Here is a 26,508-nt window from a genome sequence, read left to right on the forward strand (position 1 = left end):
TTTCAAAAAAATGAATTCAGATAAGGCAAATGTAATTTAAACTTTCAGTTAACTTATATTGAATGTATATGCCAGGCACAAGTCTTGGTGTATTTTACATATTACATTTGGTTGTCATCTAATTAGCTCTGAAGGTCGCAGATCCATAATTCCGAAGTCCTCTCTAATCCTATAAATTTTCTCCTTCTACCTGCGGGTCTTGTCCCGCCCCCCACATCTTCTCCGCCCCTCACGCTTCTGGGAGCCCAAGCAGGGTTACCCGGCGAAGACTTCCGGGGCCGATGCGCATGCGCGGCCGATTTGCACATGCGCAATACTCGCGCTGCCTCCGTGGTCCCTGCCTGGCTGAGGTGGCAGCAGGGGGCGGGACGCGCAGCGCTATGGCAGAGGGCAGCGGGGAAGTGGTCGCAGTGTCTGCGACCGGGGCTGCCAACGGCCTCAACAATGGGGCAGGCGGGACCTCGGCGACGACCAGCAACCCGCTGTCGCGCAAGCTGCATAAGATCCTGGAGACGCGGCTGGACAACGACAAGGTAACCGGGGCTGGCGGGGCCGGAGTCACAGGTTCCTGCGGGGCTGAGCCGGGCCAGGGGCGGCGTCTGTCAGGGACCCACCGCGGTCTCCCTCGTCCCGGCAGCAGAGGGACCGCGAGTGACCCCAGACCTGCGGGCTCCGCTGCTCTGCGGGCGCCAGGGGCGGTGAGAAGGGGGAGCCCCAGCAACCTCCGGAAAAGCGAAGGGGTTTCCTGGGTGTTCTCTCCACCTGAAAAGGTGCCTTCAAGGCTCTCTGGATGGGATTGGTGAACGGTGGCGCCTCGAGAAGTGTCCTCCAAACACCCCTGGAGGCGTTTGGCTGTGTGAGCTGGGAGAGTGGAGGAGAGCACGAGACTGGATATGAAACAGATGCAAAAGAGCAGATTCCAAGATAAGGTAGCGCAAATGGGGGTCGGGAGACCAAGAGAGCAGTGGTAGGGATAAGGGTGCATTTCCACGGACAAGTGACAACAATTGCAATAATTTGCAGCGCGAAAGAACTACCTTTGCCCGTGGCTGAAATGAACTCATATCTACTAGTTTTTGTTGAGCCAAGCGCTATGATTTGTGGGCTCAGGCTGTTATTTCTTTAGAAGATAAACTGACAGCATGCTCTCACAAGTACCTCCTGAAACTTAAGTTGGACTTTACAGCTCCTCACATACCCAGCCATCTCTTCTGTCTCTGTGAGTCGCTAGGTAAATTGGTCATGACAGTGTAACATAAAGAAGAACATATGTCAAAGTTAGAGAGTTTTATAGGTGAATATGTAGGTAACTGAAAATAAGCTGTCGATAACAATTTGATTCCGATATGTAAAAAAAAAACATTGCAATGTAATGAATAAGAAATTAGGGCTCTGGAGGCTACCACTTATTAGATAGAACCACTAAATGTGTGCATCATGATTTGAATAAGTCCCTTCACTAATCTCAGCTTCTGTTTAGGAATTAGGAATACTGCTAAGTTTCTCATGGTTGTTATTTGAGGACTCAGTGAGAGACTCCAGGTAAAGTCCTTTGCAAAGAGCCTGGCACTTACTCTTTCTTAACAAATATTAATTTTATCATAAAATTTATGAAGTGTTTAATGTGTCTCATATTGATATTTATTATATCATTTAAGACTGCTACTTGCTCTGATATAGATAACATGGCCTTCTTTTTTGGACAGAGTTTTGCTCTTTTTGCCCAAGCTGGAGTGCAATGGGCGCAGTCTCGGCTCACTGCAACCTCTGCCTCCCGGGTTCAAGCGATTCTCCTGCCTCAGCCTCCCGAGTAGCTGGGATTACAGGCATGTGCCACCACGCCTGGCTAATTTTGTATTTTTATTAGAGATGGGGTTTCTCCATGTTGGTCAGGCTGGTCTTGAACTCCTGACCTCAGGTGATCTGCCCGCCTCAGCCTCCCAAAGTGCTGGGATTACAAGGCGTGAACCACTGCGCCCGGCCACATAACCTTCTTTTTACCATGAGGAAAATAAAGCATGGAGAGAGTGCAGCTAGGTTGTCATATAACTAGTAACTGGTGGAACTGAAATTTGCATCTGAGTCTGTGATTTCATTCGTTCAACATTACTGATTACTTCTTTGAACCAGACCTTAGGACATTTCAAGGCTATAGTCTAAAGAAACTGCTTCACTTCATGGTTTTTTTTTTTCTGTACAGTAAGTATTTATAGTTGTAAACATATTTTTGCTTCCTCTGAAATATTAAATTGAATTTATATAAATAGTTTTACTGTTTTTGTCAATCCAGCCACTATTTCAAAATAACAAACAGAAACATGAAAAGGTAAGCCTACTAGAATATACAGTAGTGGAGGTGTAGAAATGTATATCTGCAGAATTTAGTGTACTATGGGGATGTCCTGGGCTTGGTTCTCTGCTCTCTCTTCCATTCATGTTCTCTCTGTAAGAAAAATCTTGTACTTTCATGGTTTTAAGTAGCAAAAAGCATGATTACTCTCAAATTTATAACTCTGTTTCTGACATCTACTGAGCTCCAGATTTGTAGAATTAGTTGTCTATACTATACCTCCATTTGGATACTGATTGACGTCATAGAACTTAACATGGGCGGAACTCTTGATTTTTCCCTAAACTGGTTCCGCTGTCACTAAAGAACATCACCATTTACCCAGTCAAGCAAGAAGCATATGAATAATTTTGGATTCTTGTCACTTTTTTTTTTTTTTTACATCTCCTGTCAAATCCACAAACATATCTTATAGGTTCTACTTTGAAAAATATTTTTGGAATATCTTTTTTTTTTTTTTTGAGACCAAGTCTCACTCTGTCGCCCAGGCTGGAGTCCAATGGAGAGAACATGGCCTTACTGTAGCCTTGATCTTGCTGGCTCAAGCGATCCTCCTGCCACAGCCTCCCAGGTAGCTGGGTCTACAGGCACATGCCACCATACCTGGCTAATTTTTTGATTTTTTTGTAGAGATAGGGGTCTTACTATGTTATACAGGCTGGTCTTGAACTGGCATCAAACTATCCTCCCAACTTGACCTCCCAAACTGCTGGGATTACAGGTGTAAGCCACCGTGCCATGTTTTGGAATATCTCTTTTTCATTTGTACTACTGCCATCTTGGTCTAAGCCACTATCAAACCATACTTGGATTATTTTAGTTTTTTCTCTTACCTACCTCCTTTCTTGTACCCCTTTACCATTCATTTTCCTTACAAAGTTGGAATAAACTTTTATAGATATAAATCATATTACATTACTCCCCTGCCTAAAATCGTAATAATTTCTCGTAACTTCAGTCATAGTGGCCTTCCTTCTACCACTTTAGGGTCTTTGTACTCATTGTTTGCTCTGTGTGTAGAAGGCTTTGTCCCCATGACTGGCTGTTGCCTACACTGAGGCCTCAGTTCAAAGTCACCTCAGAGAGGCCTTCCCCTTTAAGTTTCTCCAAGTTCTACTTCCAGTTATTCAGTTTCTAGCCTGGAGGATTCCAGTACTTATTCTTAAATAGATCATTCCAGAGATAGTTAATGTGCACATTATATATGTGTCAACTAGGTATACACAAGTAAGTATGCATGTATATATTCCTTTTAAGTTTTTAACTGTTGGTATTACAACTGTTTCTATGCCTTGATGTTTCACTTAACATATCTCAAAGCTTATACTACGTAAGTGCATAAAGATTTTTTTTTGTAAATGGGTATATCATAATTTATTTAACCAATCCCTTTTAGATGGACATTTATATTATTTCTAGTCTTTGCAATTCCCAACAATTCTGCAGTGAATAATCTTGTATATATAACACTATACACAAGTAAGTATACCCTTATTGTGTTCTGGAAATAAGCATGCTTCAGTAATTTGAAGGTCATTCAATATTTTTTGGATTGGTTAATGAAAACAAATCATTTGAAAATGATTTCATTACATTTTGTCTTGAGATTTGAAACCATTTAAAAATTAGTTCCAGTAACTGTCTTCTGTTACCAATTGTATAGGAGATGTTAGAAGCTCTCAAGGCACTTTCAACCTTTTTTGTTGAAAATAGTCTGCGGACTCGAAGAAATTTACGTGGAGATATTGAACGTAAAAGTTTAGCCATCAATGAAGAATTTGTAAGCATTTTCAAGGAAGTGAAGGAGGTATGTAAACTCTTTTCATTTAGCATATATTGAGAACTTACTATTATGCCTGGCTCTGTGCTAAGTATTTTTTTGAATTAGGTTGATATATTTGCTATTTGTATACTATGCCCAAATAGAAAGCTTAGCTAATTTCTCTTGCTGCATCTAGATCTTTATTTGTATTAATGTGATTTATGAATCTGTGACTTCCACAAATATTAATTCTTAGAAAGTTAACATTGTTCTAGAAGATTATCTTAGGAATTTTAGCTTTTTTAACAAAAAAATTAACATTTCCCTGAGTGGCTTTCCAATAGAAATATCCCCTCATTGCATAAACCTCTCTTGGATAACAACTTCTCTACTGGAGATTAATTAGAATTGAGTTACTTTTACTATATCCTAAAATATGAAAATTTCAGATTAAGATCAGTAACTTCAATGTATTAATAATGATTCATCATACTTGAGAGTGTAGTCCACTCACCACAGAGTGAAAATAAATTTTATTTATGTTATTATATCTTTATTATGTAATATTTTATTAGCTGTTTTAATACATTGTAATACTAATATATTTCTATGTGAGTTATGGAAGTGTTGCAAATGGTTTCAATGAGTGTTCAATAAAAATAGGTTGTTTTTGACACCTTGGTAGGTTTTTATTGACTGAAGACTAATAATTTGGAAAGGATTTTTTTAAAAAAAATTACATTAGAGATGGACTCTTGCTATGTTGCCTGGGCTGGAGTGTAGTGGCTGTTCCCAGGTATGATCATAGTACACTACAGCATCGAACTCCTGGGCTCACGCAATTCTCCCACCTCAGTCTCCCAAGTAACTGGGACTACAGGTGCCTGCCACCATGCCTGGCTCTTTTAAACATCATTTCCTACTAAAAGGAACAATCTTACCAGTATCAGAAAGCAAAGATGCTATCTGAGACTATTGGATACATGTCAAAAGGACTTTGGAGCTAATGTGAAGAGGATTCTTCTACTGGCCAAACATAAGACTATTTGAACATCAATAAGAGTAACTGCAATTGAATAACACTAGCAATAAAGGGATATTCAGTTTTATAAAGCATTTGCTGTTTTCCTGTGGTCATATTCTCTAAAAGGAATGGACTATTTTCTTTACATTTTTTCTAACACTAGATGTTATTCTTTTTAATCATTTCCAATTTTAAATATGGGATCTCTTGTCATGCCTTGACCAAAAAAATAAAAAATTATGTAACTAAAATAAGGATTTAGCTAACAGAAGAGAATCTTCTTCTTGCTGTATATATGATGTTTGATGTTACTTTTCTTCTTTTCAGGAACTTGAAAGCATAAGCGAAGATGTTCAAGCAATGAGCAACTGTTGTCAAGATATGACAAGTCGCCTACAGGTATTATATAATGGCTAGATTTTGGCATAGTTCCTGCTATAAACTTTCAAAAATTATTATTGACAAAATGTGTAGATATCTAATCCATAATGCCCTGTAGGAAATTTGGGTATAAATATAATCCTTATTTTTAAAAATTGTAGCTATCTTTGTGTTTCTTTGGATAATGATTTATTAATATTGTTCAATTAACTTTAGAGCATTTATATTTTGGTCTAGCCAGTACAGAGCTAACTACGTAGAATTTTGATAAACCTTTCAATTCCGTAATATTCTAGAAATCTAGGAGTAATGATTTTTTTTAGTAAGAAGCCTTAGGAATAATTTCACACTAAAGTTGTGCCTGATAAAGACCTAGCTTAATTCTGATTTATGCATAACCTTAAAAAATTCTGGGAAAATATGTATACTTTTAGGTCTTTTAATGAAAGCAATCCTAAACTTATAGTTTGGTAGCAGAATCAGCATTTGACTTAATTAACCTCATTCATCTAATTTTGGAATAGTACATAGAACGGTTTCCTCCTAAGGGCCAATCATGATTATGTCTACTGCCTTCACATTTTAACAGCGAACTTATATCTCTAAGTGTCTCTTGGAACGATTGACATCAACAGTGATTCTAGGAAGAATCATTAATGCATATTCTACAGATTAATCACAGGCTACTTGCATCGTCAGTTTGCAGGACGAGTTAATTTCTTGTTTCTCTAAAATTTTATCTTTTCTGGTCTTGTCTAAATTTTGATATTCTTACTAATCTATCAGATATTATTGGCATGTTTATTGTCTCTTAGTCCAATATTTAGATATTTGTTAATTTGACAATATTTAAATAATTATATAATATGTACTAATTATTAATGGCCATTTCACATTTTTGGCATATGTTTACTTTATTCCTCAGTGGTTGATTTTGTTTGACCCTTCTTTTTCTTTAACTTTATTTCCTTTTCTCCTCTTTTAGCTTCCATGACGTAATGCCTTTTCTCAAATTATACTTTATAAGGTTTTCTATATTGTACTTTTGTGTTTTTTAAATAACATTATGCTTTGTTATATTAGACTACTCAGTTTCTGATCTTTAGTGATAGTATCTCTTATTTTTAAATTTGTATCCTTAATTATGTTTTTATACTTTTCATCATAGAGAGATTTAAATATAAAAAGATCATAGTATTTTTATTTGTGCTATTTTTCAAACAGTTTATAAATATTTTAAATTACAACCAAAGTGTCTCTTTCTGTTTTGTCCTTTGTATTTTTTTTTTTTTTTTTTTTTTGAGACAGAGTCTCGCTGTATCCTTAGTGGCGTGATCTCGGCTCACAGCAACTTCCACCTTCTGAGTTCAAACAATTCTGCCTCAGCCTCCCAAGTAGCTAGGATTACAGGCGCCTGACACCATGCCTGGCTGATTTTTGTGTTTTTAGTAGACACAGGATTTCGCCAGGTTGTCCAGGGTGGTCTTGAACTCCTGACCTCAAGTGATCCACCTACCTCGGCCTTCCAAAGTGCTGGGATTACAGACATGAGCCACCATGCCCGGCCAGTCCTTTATATTTTCTTTGCACCCACCTCACATCCTATTTTTTCTTCTACAGTGGCATGGGCCTATTTTCTTTCTTTATTCAGATCAACTTTATTGAGGAATAATTTATGAATGGTAATAAACTGCATCCATTCAAAGTGTTCAAATTGATAGGCTTGACATTTTTATATGCCTGTGAAACAACAACTATAATCAAGATACAGAACATTTTTATCACATATAAAAGATTGCCTCATAGCTTTCTGATTGAATATTTAAAAATATTTGATACTGCCTATTGTTTACATTTGTTTTTGATCCACATATCATTTCTAATAGTAGGAGGTCCATGATTTTGAAAGTTTTGTTTATTCCTTAAAATTTTGCTTAAAGCTAATTTATTTGGATATAGCACTATTGGAATTCTAATAGTATACATTCATAATATCAACTCTAATGTTTTTAAGTTATTCATAAAGAAAAGTGTTTCTTAGAGTATCCTCACTTTCCCTTTTTCTTATAGAATGTTGTTATAATGAGTCATTTAATTATTTAATATTTTCTGAAATGCTTTGACTATGGTACCTTTTAGAAATTATTAGAAAACATTTAAAAATGTAATCAGTCATTTTATATATGTTAATATTTATTCCTTTGTGGTTTTCCTTGCATATGTTTAAATAATAAACATGCATTTAGATGCATATGTTTATTATTAACTCAAAAATAATCATCTTTAACATTTAAGATAAATGGAGATTGAGGTTAATCTTCATTAATATTGTTAAATATTACTTTGGAATTCTTACCATAGTTTATAAATGAAAAAATCAGGAAATATGCAAAAAATATTTGCAAATTCTTATTATATAACATTGTGCTAAATTATCATATTTCATTGATTAATAAATGGTGTTGATTGTAAGGTGCACCCTCAATAACGACTAGCCTAAAAAGCTAGTAAAGGTTTTTTGATGTTGATTTTGTGAAGCATTCTTTTTTTCAGAAATATTAAAATGTAAACATATCTTTGACTTGAGGGGATACTATATTTTAAAAATTGCACAAGGCAAGACTGTACAAGGGTGGAAATGGAACTTTAGCGTTTAAGAAGTATGAGCATTTGAAGAACTTATTGGCAGTCTAATAATTCTAAAAGAATATTTTGGGAGCTATCATGTTGAGCTCCATTCCTTAAAAGTCAGTGAAATGGCTGGGCGTGGTGGCTCACACCTGTAATCTCAGCATTTTGGGAGGCTGAGGCAGAATGATCCTTTGTGACCAGCCTGGGCAACATAGCAAGACCCCATCTCTACCAAAAACTTTTAATAAGTTAGCCAGGCATGGTGGCACATGCCTATAGTCCCAGCTATTCTAGAGGCTTAGGTGGGAGGATTGCTCGGGCCCAGGAGGTCAAGGCTGCAGTGACTCAAGATTGCACCACCATACTCCAGGCTGGGTGACAGAGTGAGACCCTGCCTCTTTAAAAAAAAAAAAAAAAAGATAAGGGATATGCAAAATTATCTAGGTTCAAATCGTTTTCTTAAAAAATCTATTTCCTGGGAACATACACTCAAAATAGCTTCATTTGAGGTGGCAATCAGGCTCTGTTATTGACAGGATACCTAGAAAGCAATAAGACAGAGAATTTCCCTCACAGTCTGAAAACTGAGTTTGTAGAGGATTAGGCCTCTAAAACCCAGAACTGGAGGTGTCTAGGTCTAAGGCAGCTCTAGAAAGAAACCGCAGTAGCAGAAGCTTGACTCTTTATTGTGGTATTCCAACATGAAAATGACCCAGTGTCTTCAGGTGTTTGCTCTGGTATTTTCTCTTTAACAGACTGACTCACCTTCTATTTTATGTGTTTTTCTCCGCTTTACTAATGACTTAATTTATGCATCTTTCTGGCTCATTTAATATTTCTTCAAGGCACAGACCCTATTTCTCTACGTGCCTCATGACTACTTGCTTCTCTTCTTATTGTTTATTGCCTTATTTTTGTAAATATTCCCTAGTTCAGATATTTGGGAGAGAATCTCATTGTCTTTTGTTTAAAGCCACTTCATGAATGTTTTCTAATCTTGGATAAGATGCTTTTTTAATTGACTTTTCACTTTTGATCCTTTCAACTCTGGCTTAGGGAAGGGAGAATTGCTTAGAATGAAAGTTGATTAGGAACAGCCTTGTGTCCTTTAGATGGGGCTAGCTCTGATCCTCACCAAAAACTTATATGGCAGGTAGTTTGTATATTACAACTTTCAAACTTTTACCTCCATCTTACACATTTCTACTGAGCTCCACACTAGCATTTCAGTGACTTAGTTAACAACCCCATGTAAAGGTTGCATGGTATCTCAGTTCAACATGTCCACACCTGAAGTCATGTTCTTCATTTTTAACTTGTTTTTCCAGTGCTTCTGTTGCACTAAAAAGCATCATGAACTATTAAGTTCCTTCATCAGTATCTGGATACCTTTTTCTTTCTTGTAAGCCTTAGCATTATGTGTATATTAAGAACTGAGTGTGTTCCTCCAGTGGATGAGCCTTGAAACATCTACGTATTTCATTTTATTGTGCTTTTGAGTTCCATAGAGTGATCTCATTTGTTTTAAGTCTAAATTTCAGTAAGTGGTAGTATTTGTTTTCTGAAATATAATAAAATTGGAATTTACTTATATTAGATATGTTTATAATTTTAGGCAGCAAAGGAACAGACTCAAGATTTAATAGTAAAAACCACTAAGCTTCAATCTGAAAGGTAAGTTTTTCTTCATACAACCACCTTTTCAATAATTTGGAGATTGGAGTCAAAGAAAATTATATATAACTCCAAATCAGAATTAAAGCAGAATAATAAAAAACATGGTTCATAAGGTCCTAAACTATTATATTACCCAATAGTAACTTAAGCATAAAGACAGTAGTTTAGGAGCATTAAACTTGACATTGAGGTTGAGAGATTATTCCTTCTTTGGAAGAGAGGTGATGATGTATCGTTATTGTTTGCTGTGGAGTTCAGAAATGATGCTTTTTAAAATGTAAATGTTTTCAGCTTTTTAATAGTTTTATTACTTTTTTTTCACAATCATTGTCTTTTATTTTTAAGCTATGATATATCCTCTCTGGTATAATTAAGAGTTAATTGTATAAATTCTCCTTGTAGTTTATACAATAGGTATACTATTGGTTGATTGAATGAATGAGTGAGTGAGTGAATAAAGGTGAGTACAATCTGGATTTGTGTAATGTGTTGTGTTCAGTATTGCTAAAACTCATAGCAATTATGCTAAAACTCATTAACTGCATCTCTCATGTGTGGAGTAGTATAGAGGGGGAGAAGCATTATATTATGATGCAGTATACTTGTCTCCTGCTCAGTAGTTTGGTACATCACTTAAACCTTTTAGTATTCTAGGTATTTCATCAGTAATATGGAGATATTACCACTTTAACTGCTGATTTTGGGGTAGGTCAGTATACTATAGTATAGACCACAGGTCATCAAACTATGGCCACAGGCCAAATCCAGCTCAACACCTGCTTTTGTAAATGCAGCTTTATTGGAACACAGCTATGGTTGTGCTTACATACTGTCTATGGCTGCTTTTACCCTACTGCAGTAGAGTCGTGTGGTTACAACAGAGACCATATGTGGCCTACAAAGCCTAAAATATGTACTATCAAGATTTTTACAGAAAAAGTCTGTGACTTCTGATCCAACTAGTGTTTTTTTGTAGTTCAGGTCAAGATCAATGGGTTGTAAATTATGATTTATCAATCATTACTACTATTTAAATCGATCATAGCTAGCCTTAAAAAATAAATTAGAATAAAATAAAATAGAAAATAGTTTGGGTAGCTGGGCATGGTGGTGCACACCTGAAGTCCCAGCTATTCTGGAGGTTGAGGTGGGAAGATCATTTGAGCCCAGGAGTTCAAGGTTGCAGTGGGCTATGATAGTGCCACTGCACTCCAGCCTGGGTGACAGAAGGAGATCCTGTCTCTAAAAAATAAATAAGTAAAAATAGTTGGAGTGAATATTATTTTGTGAAGCCTTTCTTTCAGTTTCGGTAATGGTTTTAAATGGTTTAATATTATGGGTCATAATCAAGAGTTTGAAAAACACTGCCCTAGACCAAAAATGGCAAGTACATGACCCCCAACTCCTTAGTTTTACATCCACTGATCTCGACATTCTTTTATTTTGAGCCCTTAATCCTTCTTAACACAATTCTCTTCAGACTAAGATTGATGAATGGGAAATTATAAAGAGTGCAGAGGTGTAAAGTTACTTGTGTAAAAGGATATCATGGGTCTTAGGGCTACAAAGGACTCAGAGATCAACTGGAATGATCCATTGCAGTTAAAATGGTAACCAATGTAACTTACTTTTCTGTCTTATAAAAACATTGAGAAAATGTGACAAAATTAGCAAAATAAAATATATGTACCAATATCATCTAAAAAATACTATCTTTAATAGCACAAAACAAAGAAAACATTTTCTTTACACGTATAGGAAGTACATTATTGGATATTGGAACATGTACCTTATCTTAGACCTGTGGCTTTCAAACCATAGTTCATTGAACCTCAGGGTTTCTTTGCAAGATGTAGAAGGATAATGGAGTTTTGGAGGTCAGATTCTCTCACCCTAATTTTAGTGAGAGCAGTTTCACTTTTACTTGTTTAATATATTAGGATTCCATGTAAGATTTTGTTTGAAAAAAGAGTTTGACAGCAGGAAAATATAAAAATATTGCACAATTTTAAGACTAGTTGAAAGGTAGAATACCAAATAAAATAGTCTTTTGATTTTATTCCTCATGCCAGAGAAAAATCTTTAAAAACAACTAAGTATCAAAGCTTTATAAAAGCTTAATCATAATTTCATGCATTTAATCCCCTTTTTGTTTACTAACTACCTTCTCTTTCACTAAAAATCCACTTTTACCCATTGTGTGTTTTCTACAAGCCAAAATGAGAGCAAGTTGATGTTGTCCTCAGATTTATAGAATTGCAAATTGCCTGGATAGAAATTAAATTTAGGAAGTCTGGCCTTAAATTCCCTTTTATCTTGTTGATATTGTCATTCTCTATTTTATAGCTGGATAAATGATCATATCCCCCACATTGGTGGTTAATTACTTGATGTTGACCTATAAGTCAGTTTTCTAGTACTTTTCAGAGCACCTTCAATCCAATCCTTTTGTGTTTAACATTTAATCAAAGACTTTAGTGTACATATAGACAACTTACTTGGAAAATTGTGAATGACACAAAGTATGGAATGTTAAGTGTAAGGTATCAACAGAATCAAGCTTTTAAGAAAAAGTGGGGCTGGGCAATAGGTGAATAGGATGATAAAGGGTCTCAAAAATGATGTAGGGTTGAAAAAAACAGAATTGTTTATTTAGAAGTATAGGACTAAGAGGGACATGATGGCTGTCTTCAAATATTTGATGATCTTTCCTGTTTTAAAAAAGGCTAAATTTTATTATATATTGCTGCTGAGTTTGGAACTGAGTTTTAAAGGAGAAATTTAGGCAAATTTTGACTTAACGATAAGCAAGAATTTTCTATCCCTTACAATTTGAACAATTAGTTCTTCAAAGCTTTTTTTTTTTAAATCACTGGAAATATTTAGTCTTATGTTAGGTGTCATTGGAGCCATCTTTTATTTCAGTTTTCCTTTCTGGTCTTTTACATTACGATTCATGTATCCACACCTTATCACAGTAAACATAAGAGCCACCAAGGAGCTTGATAAAATGACAAGTTTTGGCCTCCATCCTCAGAGAATCTGACTGAAAAAAGTAAGCAACTGTGTTTTTTTGATTAATGACTCAGTAAATCTTGATTTGGGCTCAGGATTCGGCCCTTTTAACAATATCCCAGGTATTTTTATGCAGTGGTCCAGAGACTAATTTGAAACACCTGGCCTTAGACAAAATATTACTCATATTTTTAATTTTTTGTGGAATGTCCCTCTCCCCTACCTTAATTCTCTCATCTCCTAACTGGTAAACTTTGAAAAAACATTTTAACTTTTTAAATGTTAAACTGTATATTTTGAGATAATTATAGATTCACATGCAGTTGTAAGAAACAAGGCCAGGCGCCGTAGCTCACACCTGTAATCCCAGCACTTTGGGAGGCCAAGGTGGGCGGATCACGAGGTCAGGAGATCGAGACCATCCTGGCTAATGCAGTGAAACCCCATCTCTATTAAAAATACAAAAAATTAGCCGGGCGTGGTGGCGGGCACCTGTAGTCCCAGCTACTCGGGAGGCTGAGGCAGGAGAATGGCATGAACCAGGGAGGCAGAGCTTGCAGTGAGCTGAGATCGCGCCACTGCACTCCAGCCTGGGCGACAGAGCGAGACTCCATCTCAAAAAAAAAAAAAAAAAAAGAAAAGGAAAGAAACAATACAGAGATCCAAGGTAACCTTTACCTTGTTTCTGCCAAAGGTAACATTTTACAGAACTATAGTATGGTACCACAACTAGGATAATGACCTTGATACTATCTACCTGTCTTATTCAGATTTTGCAGTTTTACTCATTGGTGTATTTATTTTTATACATTTTATCATTTGTAGATTCCTGAATGCGCCACCATAGTCACGATATAGTACAGTTCCATCACCACAAATAGTGTCCTGTTGGTGGGTGGACAGCGTGAGAAAAGTTGCAGACTAAGCCCATGTGGGAGATGGTTGACTCTGCAAAGCAGCCAGCTCTGTGAGGAAAGGCAGTGTTAAATTTCTTTATCAGAATTAAGCCTGTGCCTTCACCATAAAATTAGATTGCATTTTATAACAGTTCTTTTGAAAGAAAAGTTCCCTAGAAAAACACATTCCCTGTTAGAGACCTTGACATTAATTTTTCTCTAAGTTAATGCTGAACACAAAAACAAGCATTACTTTAATTGAAAATTGTGATTAAAACTAAGAGGATAACAGATCAATAATCCTGTATGCAAAGCCTTTTTAAACTTTTCCTGTTCTCAGTTAAATCTTTTTGTTTTAATTTTTAGTGTAATAGGTATTACAGTTGTTTTCAACTAATCGTTGATTTGATTGTCTCTGTTTCTCCTAAACTGTGAGCTCCTTGAGAAAAATGACAATTTCTTATTCTCCTTTTTGTATTTGCAGTGCCTGCTATTTTACAGATTCAATAAATAATTTTTGAGTAAATGAATATGGAAAGCAACTATAATGTTAGGAAAGGAACATAAAACTGAAAAATAAGCATTGTATTGGAGCTTGTAATATGGGGCTCTAAATAATGTATATAGGAGACAATATTAGAACATTGTGCTTCTGTTCATGTATTCTCAAAACTATTTAAGCAAGGTTTATGTTTATTATTTTAGTAAGCCTGTGGAAGTGTTTTGGCCTGATATGCTTTTGGGAAGTGAAAATTTATGACATTCTGGTATCCCAAGAGCTATAGATATGATGTGCCAAGTGAACGTTTGTGTGAATGTATTTTAGGAAAATTGCAAGGCAGAAATTATGATAACAGGTCTCTGGGGGCTGGCAGGGAGTTGTTTTTTCATTTTAAAATATCTTTTTAACAAGAAACTTTGTTAAACAAGCAGTTAGCTTTAGAAATAGAAATCTATTTCTATATGGGATTATTTGAATAATACGATACTTTTATTCAGACAAATGTATGAATGATATGAATATTTTTCCAACTGAGTGAGAAGGAAGTCAGTCGTCAGGACAGCTGAGATGCTCTAATAGATAAAGCTTAATGTAGAATTTTATTCACAGGACTGCAGGTTAGCATTTCCCCTTAATAGTTCATTGGTAGTCAGACGATGGGCTTCACTGATAATCAGGAAAGACTATATGTACATGAACATACCTTTGTATTTTTTAAATACCACTAAAATCACTATTATATTTTTATTATCTCTTATAAAGGCCAGAATTCTCTCTGGACTCAGAAAAATAATCTCTGGAGAATGTTTATGTGTGTGTATTTTTTTAAGTTCAGTATGTTAAAATGGAAAGAATATAGGACTTAAGACAAAAACCTGAATCTTAATCGAAACCTTGGGTAAGAGATTATTAGATTTTTGATTTTGTACAGTTATTTCTTAACCTCCCTTAACCTAAGTTTCTATGTCTGAAAGAAGGAAGGGGAAAATATCTATGTCATGGGGTTTTTGAGATAACTAAATTATTTACGTAAGTTGCTGAACACACTGCATGGCATACATTAAAGACTGTTGCCCCTCCCTAGTCCTCCCATTTTATTGGACAAAGAAATCTATGTCACTCATCTTATTTCTATTTTTGCTCTGTCATCTAGGAAGCTTAGAGCTATTTTGTGCTTAATTGCAATAGCTTTCCTCAGATGTATGATTTACTTTCTCAGCCTTTCCCTTTATTTCTTACTATTTTAGTTTTTAATAGTTTTAATTTATTTTTATTGCATTGTAAACTACTTTAACTCAGGTTTTGAAATTGGTAGCATAAAAATATAAAACTTTATCTTGCATAAATGGTTTTATATTGCATGTAAAAGTATATTACAGAAGCGTATGTGGCACATTTTCTTTCATTACCTAATAAAAGGTTAGGGGAAAACGGGAGCATCACATCTCCTTTCTTCTTTCTTCCTGTCTCATTTGTACATAGTAGCAGCTATCCAAAAGGAAATATTGCCAGTGACATGCAGGAGCCTGACTGAGATAAGCTATAACAACTTTATTTCAGTCACACATATTGGACTGGAAATGAAAATTTGGGGGTAAGGCACAGTATGGCTTATCCATTTCTTGTGATTATGATCATGCTGTAAGGGAAATAGTATGAGGAAAAATTTAGAAATAATCTTTGGTTTAAGTATTTTAAAAGTTGGGTTTGGAGATGGTATGGATTTTTTTTAAATGAAAATTTTGTCTGATCAAATTTTCCCCAGCAATGAAAAAGAGCTTTTTTTTGCCTAACATTTTTTCCCCACCAATACAAAAGAGCTTTTTTTTTCCTTCCTTTTTTTTTTTGTGGGCACGCTTCATTTAAAGTGGCTATTGCTGTTTATTTCCTGATTTAACTACATTTATCAACCAGGTAGACTTTTTCTATATTCTTATTCATTCTACCTGGAATTCCATTTCCCAAAATTAATTTGTTGAAAACTCATTTGTCCTTTGAGGTTCCCTGTTGTTTATGCCCATCATATATTTCAAAATATTTTACAAAACTTAAGAATTTTAGGCTATCATGTATGTGTATGTTTGTGTCACACATGCATGTACATGTTCCTTGAGAATGTATATATGTATGTACATATATATGTTTCAAAGAAAGTCTTGCTTACTTTAAAAAATACTTCAGCTTATAGGAAATTTATTTCACCTTTGTACTTTACAGTTTTATTATATATTTTCCATGTTTAGCCAGGAACCTTTACTCAGTCACCAGAAAAAAAATTAATTAGTTCCTTCTTTGTACTCCCACAACACATTATTCTTCTAGCACTTATTTTCTGCCCTATGATTTCTCAACAGTGCTGGACGTTATGGTCTTTGACTATTTTAACTGGATAGCAAAGGCAGTGTATTAATGCTCTTTGTACCCACTCCTTTCTACACAGAAAACTTTTCAACTGAATATGTCTACATGGTTACTTTAACATTTTAAATAGTTACAGCTGACATTGCCTGTTAATATTTGAGACTCTTATTTATAAGAGTAATAGCAAGTGTGCATATATACTTCACTAAATGTTATTAAAGAGTGGAAAGTATCAAGCTGGAAGAATGTATTAGATGCCTTTTAAGCTGTATTTTGTACAGTTATAATAATACATGTAATTGTAATTCAAAAGGTAGATCCTTTTTTGTTTATTATAAAAACATCTTTGTTGAGATATTCACATATCATAAAATTAAAGTATATAGTTTATTGGTTTTAGTATATTCAGAGTTGTACAATCATCATTATGATCTGAATTACAACATTTTCACCATCCCAGAAAGAAAACTCCTGACCATTAGTAGTTATCCAGCCTTAGTGAACCATTAACCTACTTTCTGCCTCTCTAAATTTGCCTATTCTGAATCTTTCATGCAAATAAGATCATACAATATGTGGCCCTGTTTGACTAGCTTTTTCCACATAGATAAATACTTTTAAGATTCATCCATGTTACTTTAACCTTTTTTATGGCTGAATAGTATTCCATTGTATAGCAACACCACATTTTGTTCACCCGCTCACTTGTTGATAGACATTTGGGTTATTTCCACTATTTGACTATTGCAAATAATGCTGGCTGTAAATATTTGTTTACAAGTTTTTGTGTGGGCATGTTTTATTCCTCTTAGGTATATATTTAGGGGTAGAATTGCTGAATCATATATGATAACTCTTTAAGTGTTTGAGGAACTGCCACACTGTTTTCCAAAGAAGCTGCACAGTTTTACATTTCCAAAAGCAGCATATGAGGATTCCAGTTTCTGTACATCTTTGTTTTTAATCTGTCATTTTGATGATAGCCATGCTACTGGGTGTGAAGTACTACTCATTGTGGTTTAGATTTGCATTTTCCTAATGACTAATGATGTCAAGCATCTTTTTTTTGCTTATTGGTATTTGCATATTTTCTTTGGAGAAATGTCTATTTACGTCCTTTACCCATTTTTTAATTTAGGTTATTTGTGTTTTTATTTATTGGTTGTAAAAGTTCTTTATATGTTCTGGATATAGGTTTGTTAACAGATACATTATTTGCAGCCATTTTCTCCCATTTTTTGGGTTATCTTCACATTCGTGATATCATTTATAGCACATTTTAAATTTTGATGTAGCTCGCTTTATCTTTTTTGTCATTTGTATGTGCTTTATTTTTCAATATATTTTTGTATTGAAGTTATTTTATCTATTTGTTTTAAAATACTAAGATAAAAATTTAGAAATTTATCAGGTTTTAAAATCATGGCATGATACTGGAAATGCTGACAAGAAAACAACCTCATTACAGGATTTTATCTCTATTGAGTTTTAACCAGTCTTTCAAAAACATTTAACTTTCAGTTTGATACTTTATAAAAACTTAAAATGAAAAGTTTCTTCTTTTTTTCTATTTTAGAACCAAAAAAAATTATAGAAATGCTTTTTCTTAAGGATTGTAATTGATAAGCAGATTCTTTAAGATCCTGTCAAACAGGTTATTTCACTTATCTTTCCATCATATGAATTAGGTAAAAGGAATCTTTTAAGTGTAAAAAACTGCCTTTTCTTTCTTAAATTTTTTTGACATAATGTTAATATAAATCTATTGTATAAAATTTAAGGAAAACTAAAATCATATATAACTCTACCACTCAGATAGAACCACAATTAATATTTTGGTATATTTCCTTCCAGAGTGAGTATGTGTGTGTATTGTTAATATTTTACTTTTTTCGCTTAATATTTTATGTTCATTTTCGTATGATTTTTTATATCAAGAGGATCATTTTTGGAAGTGTCCTGAAATATAATGCCTAAATTTTTCTCAAAAAAGATTATCACAATTTCTACTTCCATTCTGTCTATTTTATTAAACCCTTATCAGCATTAGATATCATCTTTAAAAACTTTGCCAATGTAGATGAAAAATATTATCACACCATTTTATTTTTTATTTTTATTTTTAATTTTTTTAAAATTATACTTTAAGTTCTAGGATACATGTGTACAACGTGCAGGTTTGTTACATATGTATACACGTGCCATGTTGGTGTGCTGCACCCATTAACTCGTCATTTACATTAGGTATATCTCCAAATGCTATCCCTCCCCCCTCCCCCTACCCCACGACAGGCCCCGGTATCACACCATTTAATTTACATATCATCGAATAGTGATGAATCGACATGTTTCTCATTTTGTTTTGCCATTTATATTTCTTTACTGTTTTTGTTTTGGTTTATATCTTATGTCCATTTAAAAAATTATTTCGAAATTATTTGGTGTAGGTGAACCTAGAGGTAGAATTAAGATATGACAGAGATAAGTTTTCAAGAAAAAGAAAAGTACCACAGGATTCATAAATCATGTTCTGGGCTGATTTGAAGGAATCATGAAAATTAAGTAGTCCGTTTATTTGAAATACTTAGGCAGTATATGACTGGACATACTGAAAATTGATGTACATGTGTTTATATACAGTAATTCCCAACCTTGTCTATGGTTTTGCTTTGTGTGGTTTCCATTACTTATGGTCAACTGCAGTCTGAAAGTAATAAATGGAAAATTTCAGAAATAAGCAATTTGTAAGCTTTAAATTATGTACCATTTTGAGTAGCATGATGAAATCTCCAGTGGTTGGCTCCCACTTTGGTGGGACATCAGTCATCCCTTTTTCTAATGTGTGATGCTATATACACCACCACTCAGTAGTCACTTAGTAGCCATCTCAGTTATCAGATTGAAAAACAGTACATGTAGGATTTGGTACTGTCAGCAGTTTCAGGCATCCACTGGAAGGTCTTGGACTATATCCCCCGAGGATAAGGGGGGACCATTGTAATTACTTCTTAAAAATAAGTGGGGATTCCTATAGATACTTTCTCGCAACTTTTTATACCTATAAAATGCCTTATGGATCATTTTGTTAGTACATATAGATCTACCTCAGTTTGATCTATTACGTATTTTTCCATAGTGTATATTTCACATATTATTTATTTATATAATATACAGTGATTGCACAAACATAATCTTAAATACGCTAGAAGTTATAATTTATATGTTATGTTAATATTTATCTCCTATACTTTTTACTTAGATATTGAAAGCCCTCTAAAAGTTTCATATGTTGATGTAAAGTAAGGACAAGGTCTGTGTCATAAGTGCCTTTTATCACACTCGTCTCTGGCATAGGCCTTATACATTGTAAGTCTCCAATAATGTTATTTGAATGAGTGAATATTCCCAAACCAAATCACTGGACCATCTAACAATAACTTCCTATCAGAATGGTTGTGAAAATTTACCTGGAAAGAATACATGTGGTAAAACTAGAGTAATATGATAATAAAAAATATATTAGAATTTATTGTCACTACTTTTAAAGTTACCATCTTGATATATTAAACTCTTGTTTTAGTACTGTGCCCATTATAAAAATATTTTTGCACCATCTCTTTTGTAGCTATATATAGAGCCTGTGTTTCAGTCTTTATCTCATGATTGATTTTTAGATCCACATTATTTGGAATGAATTGTAATGATTAAGGGGTATGATCAAGGTGGGTAGCATTTGTTTTGGTTACAACAAAATGAAACTATAAACTAAAGAGACAAATTTTCCTTTGTGCCTAATAAATTGATTCTAAAGATAGATCCAAAAAAGCTCCCAAAAACATTTTATTTCACATGGTTAATTTGCATAGTCTCAAGGAATTTGATGAAATTTTATAATTACTTTAAATTCTTAATGATAATGACTGGAACTTTTAAAAATATAAAACAAAACCTGTTAAGGTAACTCTTTAAGCTTTTAAAAATTCATTTTTAATTTATAATTGACATATCATGATTATATATATTTATGGGGTACAATGTAATGTTTCAAGGTAATTACCATATCTATCACTTTAAACATTTATCATTTCTTTGTGGTGACAATATTCAAACTCTTCGCTATCTTGAAATACCACTGCATTGTTATTTGCTGTAGTCACCCTAGTTTGTAATAGAACAGTAGAACTTACTCTTCCTAACTGTAACTTTGTACTCGTTGACCAATCTCTTCCTGTCCCCTTCTCCCCACTATCTTCCCCAACCTCTGATAACCATGATCTCTCACCATACATAAAAATAAACGCTAAATGGATTAAAGAGTAAACTATACGACCCCAAGTTGTATAACTACCAGAAAAAAAAATAGGAGAATTGTTTCATGAAATTGGACTGGGCAAGAATTTTTTGAATAAGACCTCAAAAGCACAGGCAACAGAGCAAAAATAAGATAAATATTAAGATAACTTTTAGATATCAATAATAAGATGTTTAAGAACATGACATTTAAATCTGTGTATACTCAATTAGGTGATTTATCATTTGAAATAAACAGATCTTTGCTGCCACCTGGAGGATTTTTGCTTGTAAATTTCTTTATTCAGTAGGAGCATTAGCATTCAACTTTGAATTTAAAACCTCCATCCCAAAGGTGCAAATAAAACAGAGATGGCAGATGCATTGTACCATCTATACAAATAGTGTTTATGTTTATCTTTGTTCATTCTTATTTGAATTTTGTTTAATTGTGGAATATTACTATTCTCTGAATATTGCTAGTGAAATACTTTTATAACTTTATTTATATATTTTCAGTTCTGAGATACAGAAACCAGGAATGTTGAGTTTCTGTTCAAGTAGTTTGCGATCCTAACTTGCCTGTGGGTATTGATTCTTCTCAGTCCCATAGGTCCTTGAGTGTGCCTTTTTCCGTCAGCTAGTTTAGATAGGTTGCACTCATATAATTTAAAAGGTTGTTTTTATTACTATATTTTGTAGAAAAAGTGGGGAAGACCAAAGTGGATAAGTGACTAGCAATTTATGGAGAATTAATAAAGGAGTTCTTCTATAACATAAAATAAACTAATAAATTTGATTTTTGATATGTACGTCATGTGAAAACTTAAAAGGCTTAGGAATTGTTTTAGTGACTGAAAAGAAATTGGTTGAAAACAGGTACATATTTCTCTCTTATAAAAGCATCTAGCAAACTGCAAGGTGAACTATTTAAGTACTTGTAAGTGGCTGCAAATTTGTAATGCAGGGACCATGCATGGACTTATTTGTTCTTTTGCATAATGATCAACTCCGTTTATTGTGTGCAAGTATCTGAAATAGAACAATATTAGCTAATTTTATCACCTACATGTCTGATAAAATTCTAATATTTGAGGCAGAAACAAGACTTTTGAAAATATTGAGAACTTTTCATACCTTTGTTTTAAAAATTTATTATGTCTGAGACAGAATTTGTTTTAAAGCTATGCAACTGTGTAAGATGCTTGATTTTTATTGCTTGTTTTGAAAATTACAGCCAAAAATTAGAGATAAGAGCTCAAGTTGCAGATGCCTTCTTATCCAAGTTCCAACTGACTTCTGATGAAATGAGTCTTCTCCGAGGTACAAGAGAAGGACCCATTACTGAGGTATCCTGGCTTTGTGTTATAATCATTTAAAGTTTAGTAGTTACAGATATTAGAGAGAAATTGCTTTTTTGAAGCTTTATTTTCCCATTAAAAAAAGTTTCATCTGAGAATATTTTTATATTTGGAAATTTAAGATGTGTATTTTAATTATATTTTTCAAAGTAATACATGTACTTTTTAAAAAGAGTCAAAGTTATAAAAAGAAAATCTATGTCACCTATTTTACTCTTCCTCACCTCTAGGTCTTTTGTCAACCATTTTCAATGTTATTAATTGCTTCTTTTGTAAATTCTATATTCTAGATCTATAGTTAAAAAGAATATGCTTTGATTATCTATGTTAACTATTTTCTATTGATTCTCTATTGTGAAATGTGAGGATTTAGCCTTCTACCCACTCTGTCTCCTCCCCCAACACAGATAGTACACACATATGTTCTCTTTATCTCCTTCATACATCATAGTACAGTTAGACCACATTTTCTATTTTCTTTTCCTTTTTTTTTGAGACAGGGTCTCGCTCTGTCAACCTGGCTGGAGTGCAGTAGCACGAACACAGCTCACTGCAGCCTCAACCTCCCAGGCTCAAGTGATCCTCTCATCTCAGCCTCCCAGGAAGCTAGGGTATCCAGGCATGCACCACCACTCCTGGCTGATTTTTTAATTTTAATTTTTAGTAGAGATAGGATCTCACTGTGTTGCCCAGGCTGGTCTTAAACTCCTGAGCTCAAGCGATGTGCCTACCTCGGCCTCCCAAAGTGCTGGGACTACAGGTCTGAGCCATAGTACCTACCCACACATTTTTCATTTTCATTACAGTGACATTACAGTGATTGCATGTTCTCTCTTTTATAACTTTGTGTCTTTCCTTGGGTTAGAAATCACTTGTTTTTTCATCTAATTAATTTTTTAAGCTATTCCATTTTTTCCAAACTGGCTGACAGAATTATATAACCTCTCAAAATGTTAAATAACAAGAAAAAGTTTCGTTTCTTTTTTTTTCCTTGAAGACATTCAATTTTTCCAGAAAGGAATCTTTTGGTCTTCTAGCTGGGAAGAACTGTAAACTTAAGCCTATCGTCATCATTGTGGGATCAGAGGGCAAGAAGGGTTCTTGAGGTGGGGAAGGGTTCTCACTGAGTGTCTCTGAGTAGGTATCACTTTTACTGGCTTGGCTAAAATGGAACCAGTCATTTGGGTGTAGAGAGGTAAATAGGTGAGAGAATTAATAGAGATATTATGTATTAGTATGTACTGCCCTCATGTTTTGAGGAACTTTGCACATATGAAATATTTGACATATCATTTTTTCTCCCCTTGGTAGAAATTAGAAAATGAAGGTTATTATTATTATTATTATTATTTTAAGTTTTATTCATCAAAGAAAAATAACACATCCATTATTTTTCATGGGTGGAACACTATTTGTGGCACTCTGAAACCTAAGCCTCCAGTACATTTAAATATCAATCAACAGTTTGGCATCTGTCACCTCCTATATATTTAACTTTGCATTCTACTCTTGGACGAGGGAGCAATAATGAGTATACAACAGATACATAAAACATCATCTTCAGCAATAAGAATGCCAGGCTTAAGTAATAAGGTGTGTAATACACAATACGTTTTTTTCATGTAGTAATTTTTAGTTTTGCATTTCTCACTAGACTACGTACACTTCTTGAGGACAGGGATTTTTGTCTTTATAAATTTTATTTTCCTGGCAACTGTCAACACTATTTGGCACATAGTAGAAACTGAATTAATATATTAATATGTCTTAAAATGTGAATAAATACCAGTTACACCGTCTATGAAAACTTAGAGAAAGTTGAGATCAGTATAGGAAGGCTTCCCTAAAATAGGTGAAAGAGTTTGTTTGCCCTTGGTAGTGACCTTTCAGTTTTAAATAATGTAATTTTGCCTGAAGCATGGACATAAAGTCACATTCTTAATTTTAAAGGATTTTTTCAAGGCACTGGGAAGAGTAAAACAGATTCATAATGATGTCAAAGTTCTCTTGCGTACAAATCAACAAACGGCAGGGTGAGTAACTGCTCACTGAACTAATTGCATTGCTGCTTATGTTTCCAAAATTTTAAAGATATTCTAGATTGTTTGTGAACTATATAGCATTTTGTGAAATAGAAGTTTAATCTTTATTTATCTTTAGAGAATGGTGAAGTTATACTCTGACAGGTTTAGGCTAAAACAGCAGTTGATAAATAAGTGATGGTTAAAATGTGACATTTATTTAATTGTAGAAAATTATTGAAAAATCATCCCATAAAATGATAAAAAGTTAATATGCTGTAATATGTAATATGCAAACAAAATAATTAGGTGCTTAGATGTATCTGTTGACTAAAGTTTAAATTATAATCATTAATTTTTTTTTAGTTTAGAAATTATGGAACAGATGGCCTTACTTCAAGAAACGGCTTATGAAAGACTTTACCGATGGGCTCAAAGTAAGTGATTTCTTTTATGTTGTCTAGATTCATGAACATTTGTAGTTGTTTTTTAAAATTTTACTTGGTCTTTATTTGATATATTTTGATTTTAGTAATCAAACATTTTTTAAAAATAAAAATAGTATTTGTATTTGGTTTTTAAATTTTTACTTGGTCTTTGATGCATTTTGATTTAGTAATCAAAAATATTTTAAAAAAGAAAAACAAACTTCACATTTGAGCACACTGTTTTTTGTGTTTGTATCATGAGCACCAGCTATCAGCCAAGCAGTATGCTTGATTAAGTGTGAGAATAAAACAATGAAGACAGTTTCTGCCCTAGATTATTTTAAAGCAGATTAGGTATCTCTTGTTGTTTACATAACTGTAAAGTTGTAAGTGGTAAACTGATTTTCTGCTGTTGCTGTAACAAATTATTACAAACTGAGTGGCTTAAAACAACACATATTTGTTGCCTTACACTTCTGTAGGTCAGAAATCAGATGTGGTTCTCACTATGCTAAAATCTAAATGTTGGTAGACCTGCATTTGTTTCTGTAGGCTTTAAGGGATAATGTTTCCTTGCTCATTCAGTTAGTTGGCAGAATTCAGTTCCTTGTGTTTGCAGCACTGAGGTCTGTGTTTCCTTGCTGGCTGTCACTGAGGGTTTTTCCCAGTTTCTAGAGGCGCCTGCATTCTTTGACTTGCGGCCCCTTCCTCCATCTTCCAAGCCAGCAATGTCAGGTCATTTTCTCATGTTGATTCTACCCTGCCTCATCTTCTATCTCATATCTCTAACTTTTCTGCCAGCCACTTCCATTGTGAGGCCTGTGTGATTACCTTGGACCCACTTGGGTAATCTGAGAAAATCTCTCCATTTTAAGGTCTACTGCCTTAATTTCATTTACAAAGTCCCTTTTGCCATGTAAGGTAACATATTCACAGATTCCAGGGATTAGGATGCGGACATCTTTGGAGGGCCATTATTTTGCCTACCAGGAATGCTTTATTTGCTTTAGTTTTGTTTGAAAATGTTTCAATAGATTTTTTGCAAAATAGCCTGTTAAAACCAGAGAAGATATTTAAAACAAGCAAGCATGGAACAGGAGCACATATTTTAATAGGTGTTACCAACTGACTGTTGGAAGGGGTTGGAATTAAATTTGGTTAACCAGCTACTCCTGTACTATGCTGCGCAAATGGAATTCTCTGATCTGGTTGGTTAAGTCTTTATCTCTAAAACCTGTTTGTTTTTCTACCTCTCTCCTTCTTTACATTGTTTGCTTCCATCTGGAGTGTTGTCTGCCTTTCTCTCATTGCATCTCATTGTATTTTTTTCATGTATGTCTTATCTCACTAGTTTTCTACTTCCTCAAAGGCATGGACATTGACTCAAATTTTTTTGTGCAACATCTTACATAGTGGTTCCCTACTGTGGGCTCTGTCTTGTGGAGACTATGAAGTCATTTTAAGGTGTCTTCAATTCTCTATGCATATTTTGTTTTCAGTCAGTGCATGCTAGAAAGTATACTGCTAGTGTGAAGTCCTTGTGTACCAAAGGTTGGGAATTTCTGAGAAGTTCTAAATTCTTTGCATGTACTAGGCACTTGTGAGCATTTTATAGATAAAATTAGAATAATAAAGAAAAGTTGGTGTAGAAATTTTTAAGAGTTTAAAATTCAAACTCTTTTGAAATTATATCACTATATATTAGTTAACCACATTAACAATTTTAGCAAACTGTTTAAAGATTGCTTCCCAGCGAAGGAACTGATAATATCTTTTTAGTACTCCTCCCTGCCTCCCTAATACTGTCAT

The 26,508-nt window shown here is 34.2% G+C and overlaps 1 protein-coding gene across 1 annotated transcript in view; it reads left to right on the forward strand.

Moving 5' to 3' along the window:
• Window positions 1-270: 270 nt before the first annotated feature.
• The window catches only part of COG6 (component of oligomeric golgi complex 6), a 96,567-nt gene continuing 70,329 nt past the window's right edge, over window positions 271-26,508 (forward strand). The window contains exons 1-7 of the mRNA XM_003806907.5: window positions 271-533; window positions 4,014-4,157; window positions 5,464-5,535; window positions 9,764-9,822; window positions 22,127-22,238; window positions 24,201-24,283; window positions 24,638-24,708. Coding sequence (XP_003806955.3) covers window positions 282-533; window positions 4,014-4,157; window positions 5,464-5,535; window positions 9,764-9,822; window positions 22,127-22,238; window positions 24,201-24,283; window positions 24,638-24,708 — 793 coding nt within the window. The 5' untranslated portion in view covers window positions 271-281. The remainder of the gene's footprint in view (window positions 534-4,013; window positions 4,158-5,463; window positions 5,536-9,763; window positions 9,823-22,126; window positions 22,239-24,200; window positions 24,284-24,637; window positions 24,709-26,508) is intronic.

This window comes from Pan paniscus, chromosome 14, assembly GCF_029289425.2.
Source record: "Pan paniscus chromosome 14, NHGRI_mPanPan1-v2.0_pri, whole genome shotgun sequence".
In the NCBI taxonomy this organism is placed as follows: Eukaryota; Metazoa; Chordata; class Mammalia; order Primates; family Hominidae; genus Pan; species Pan paniscus.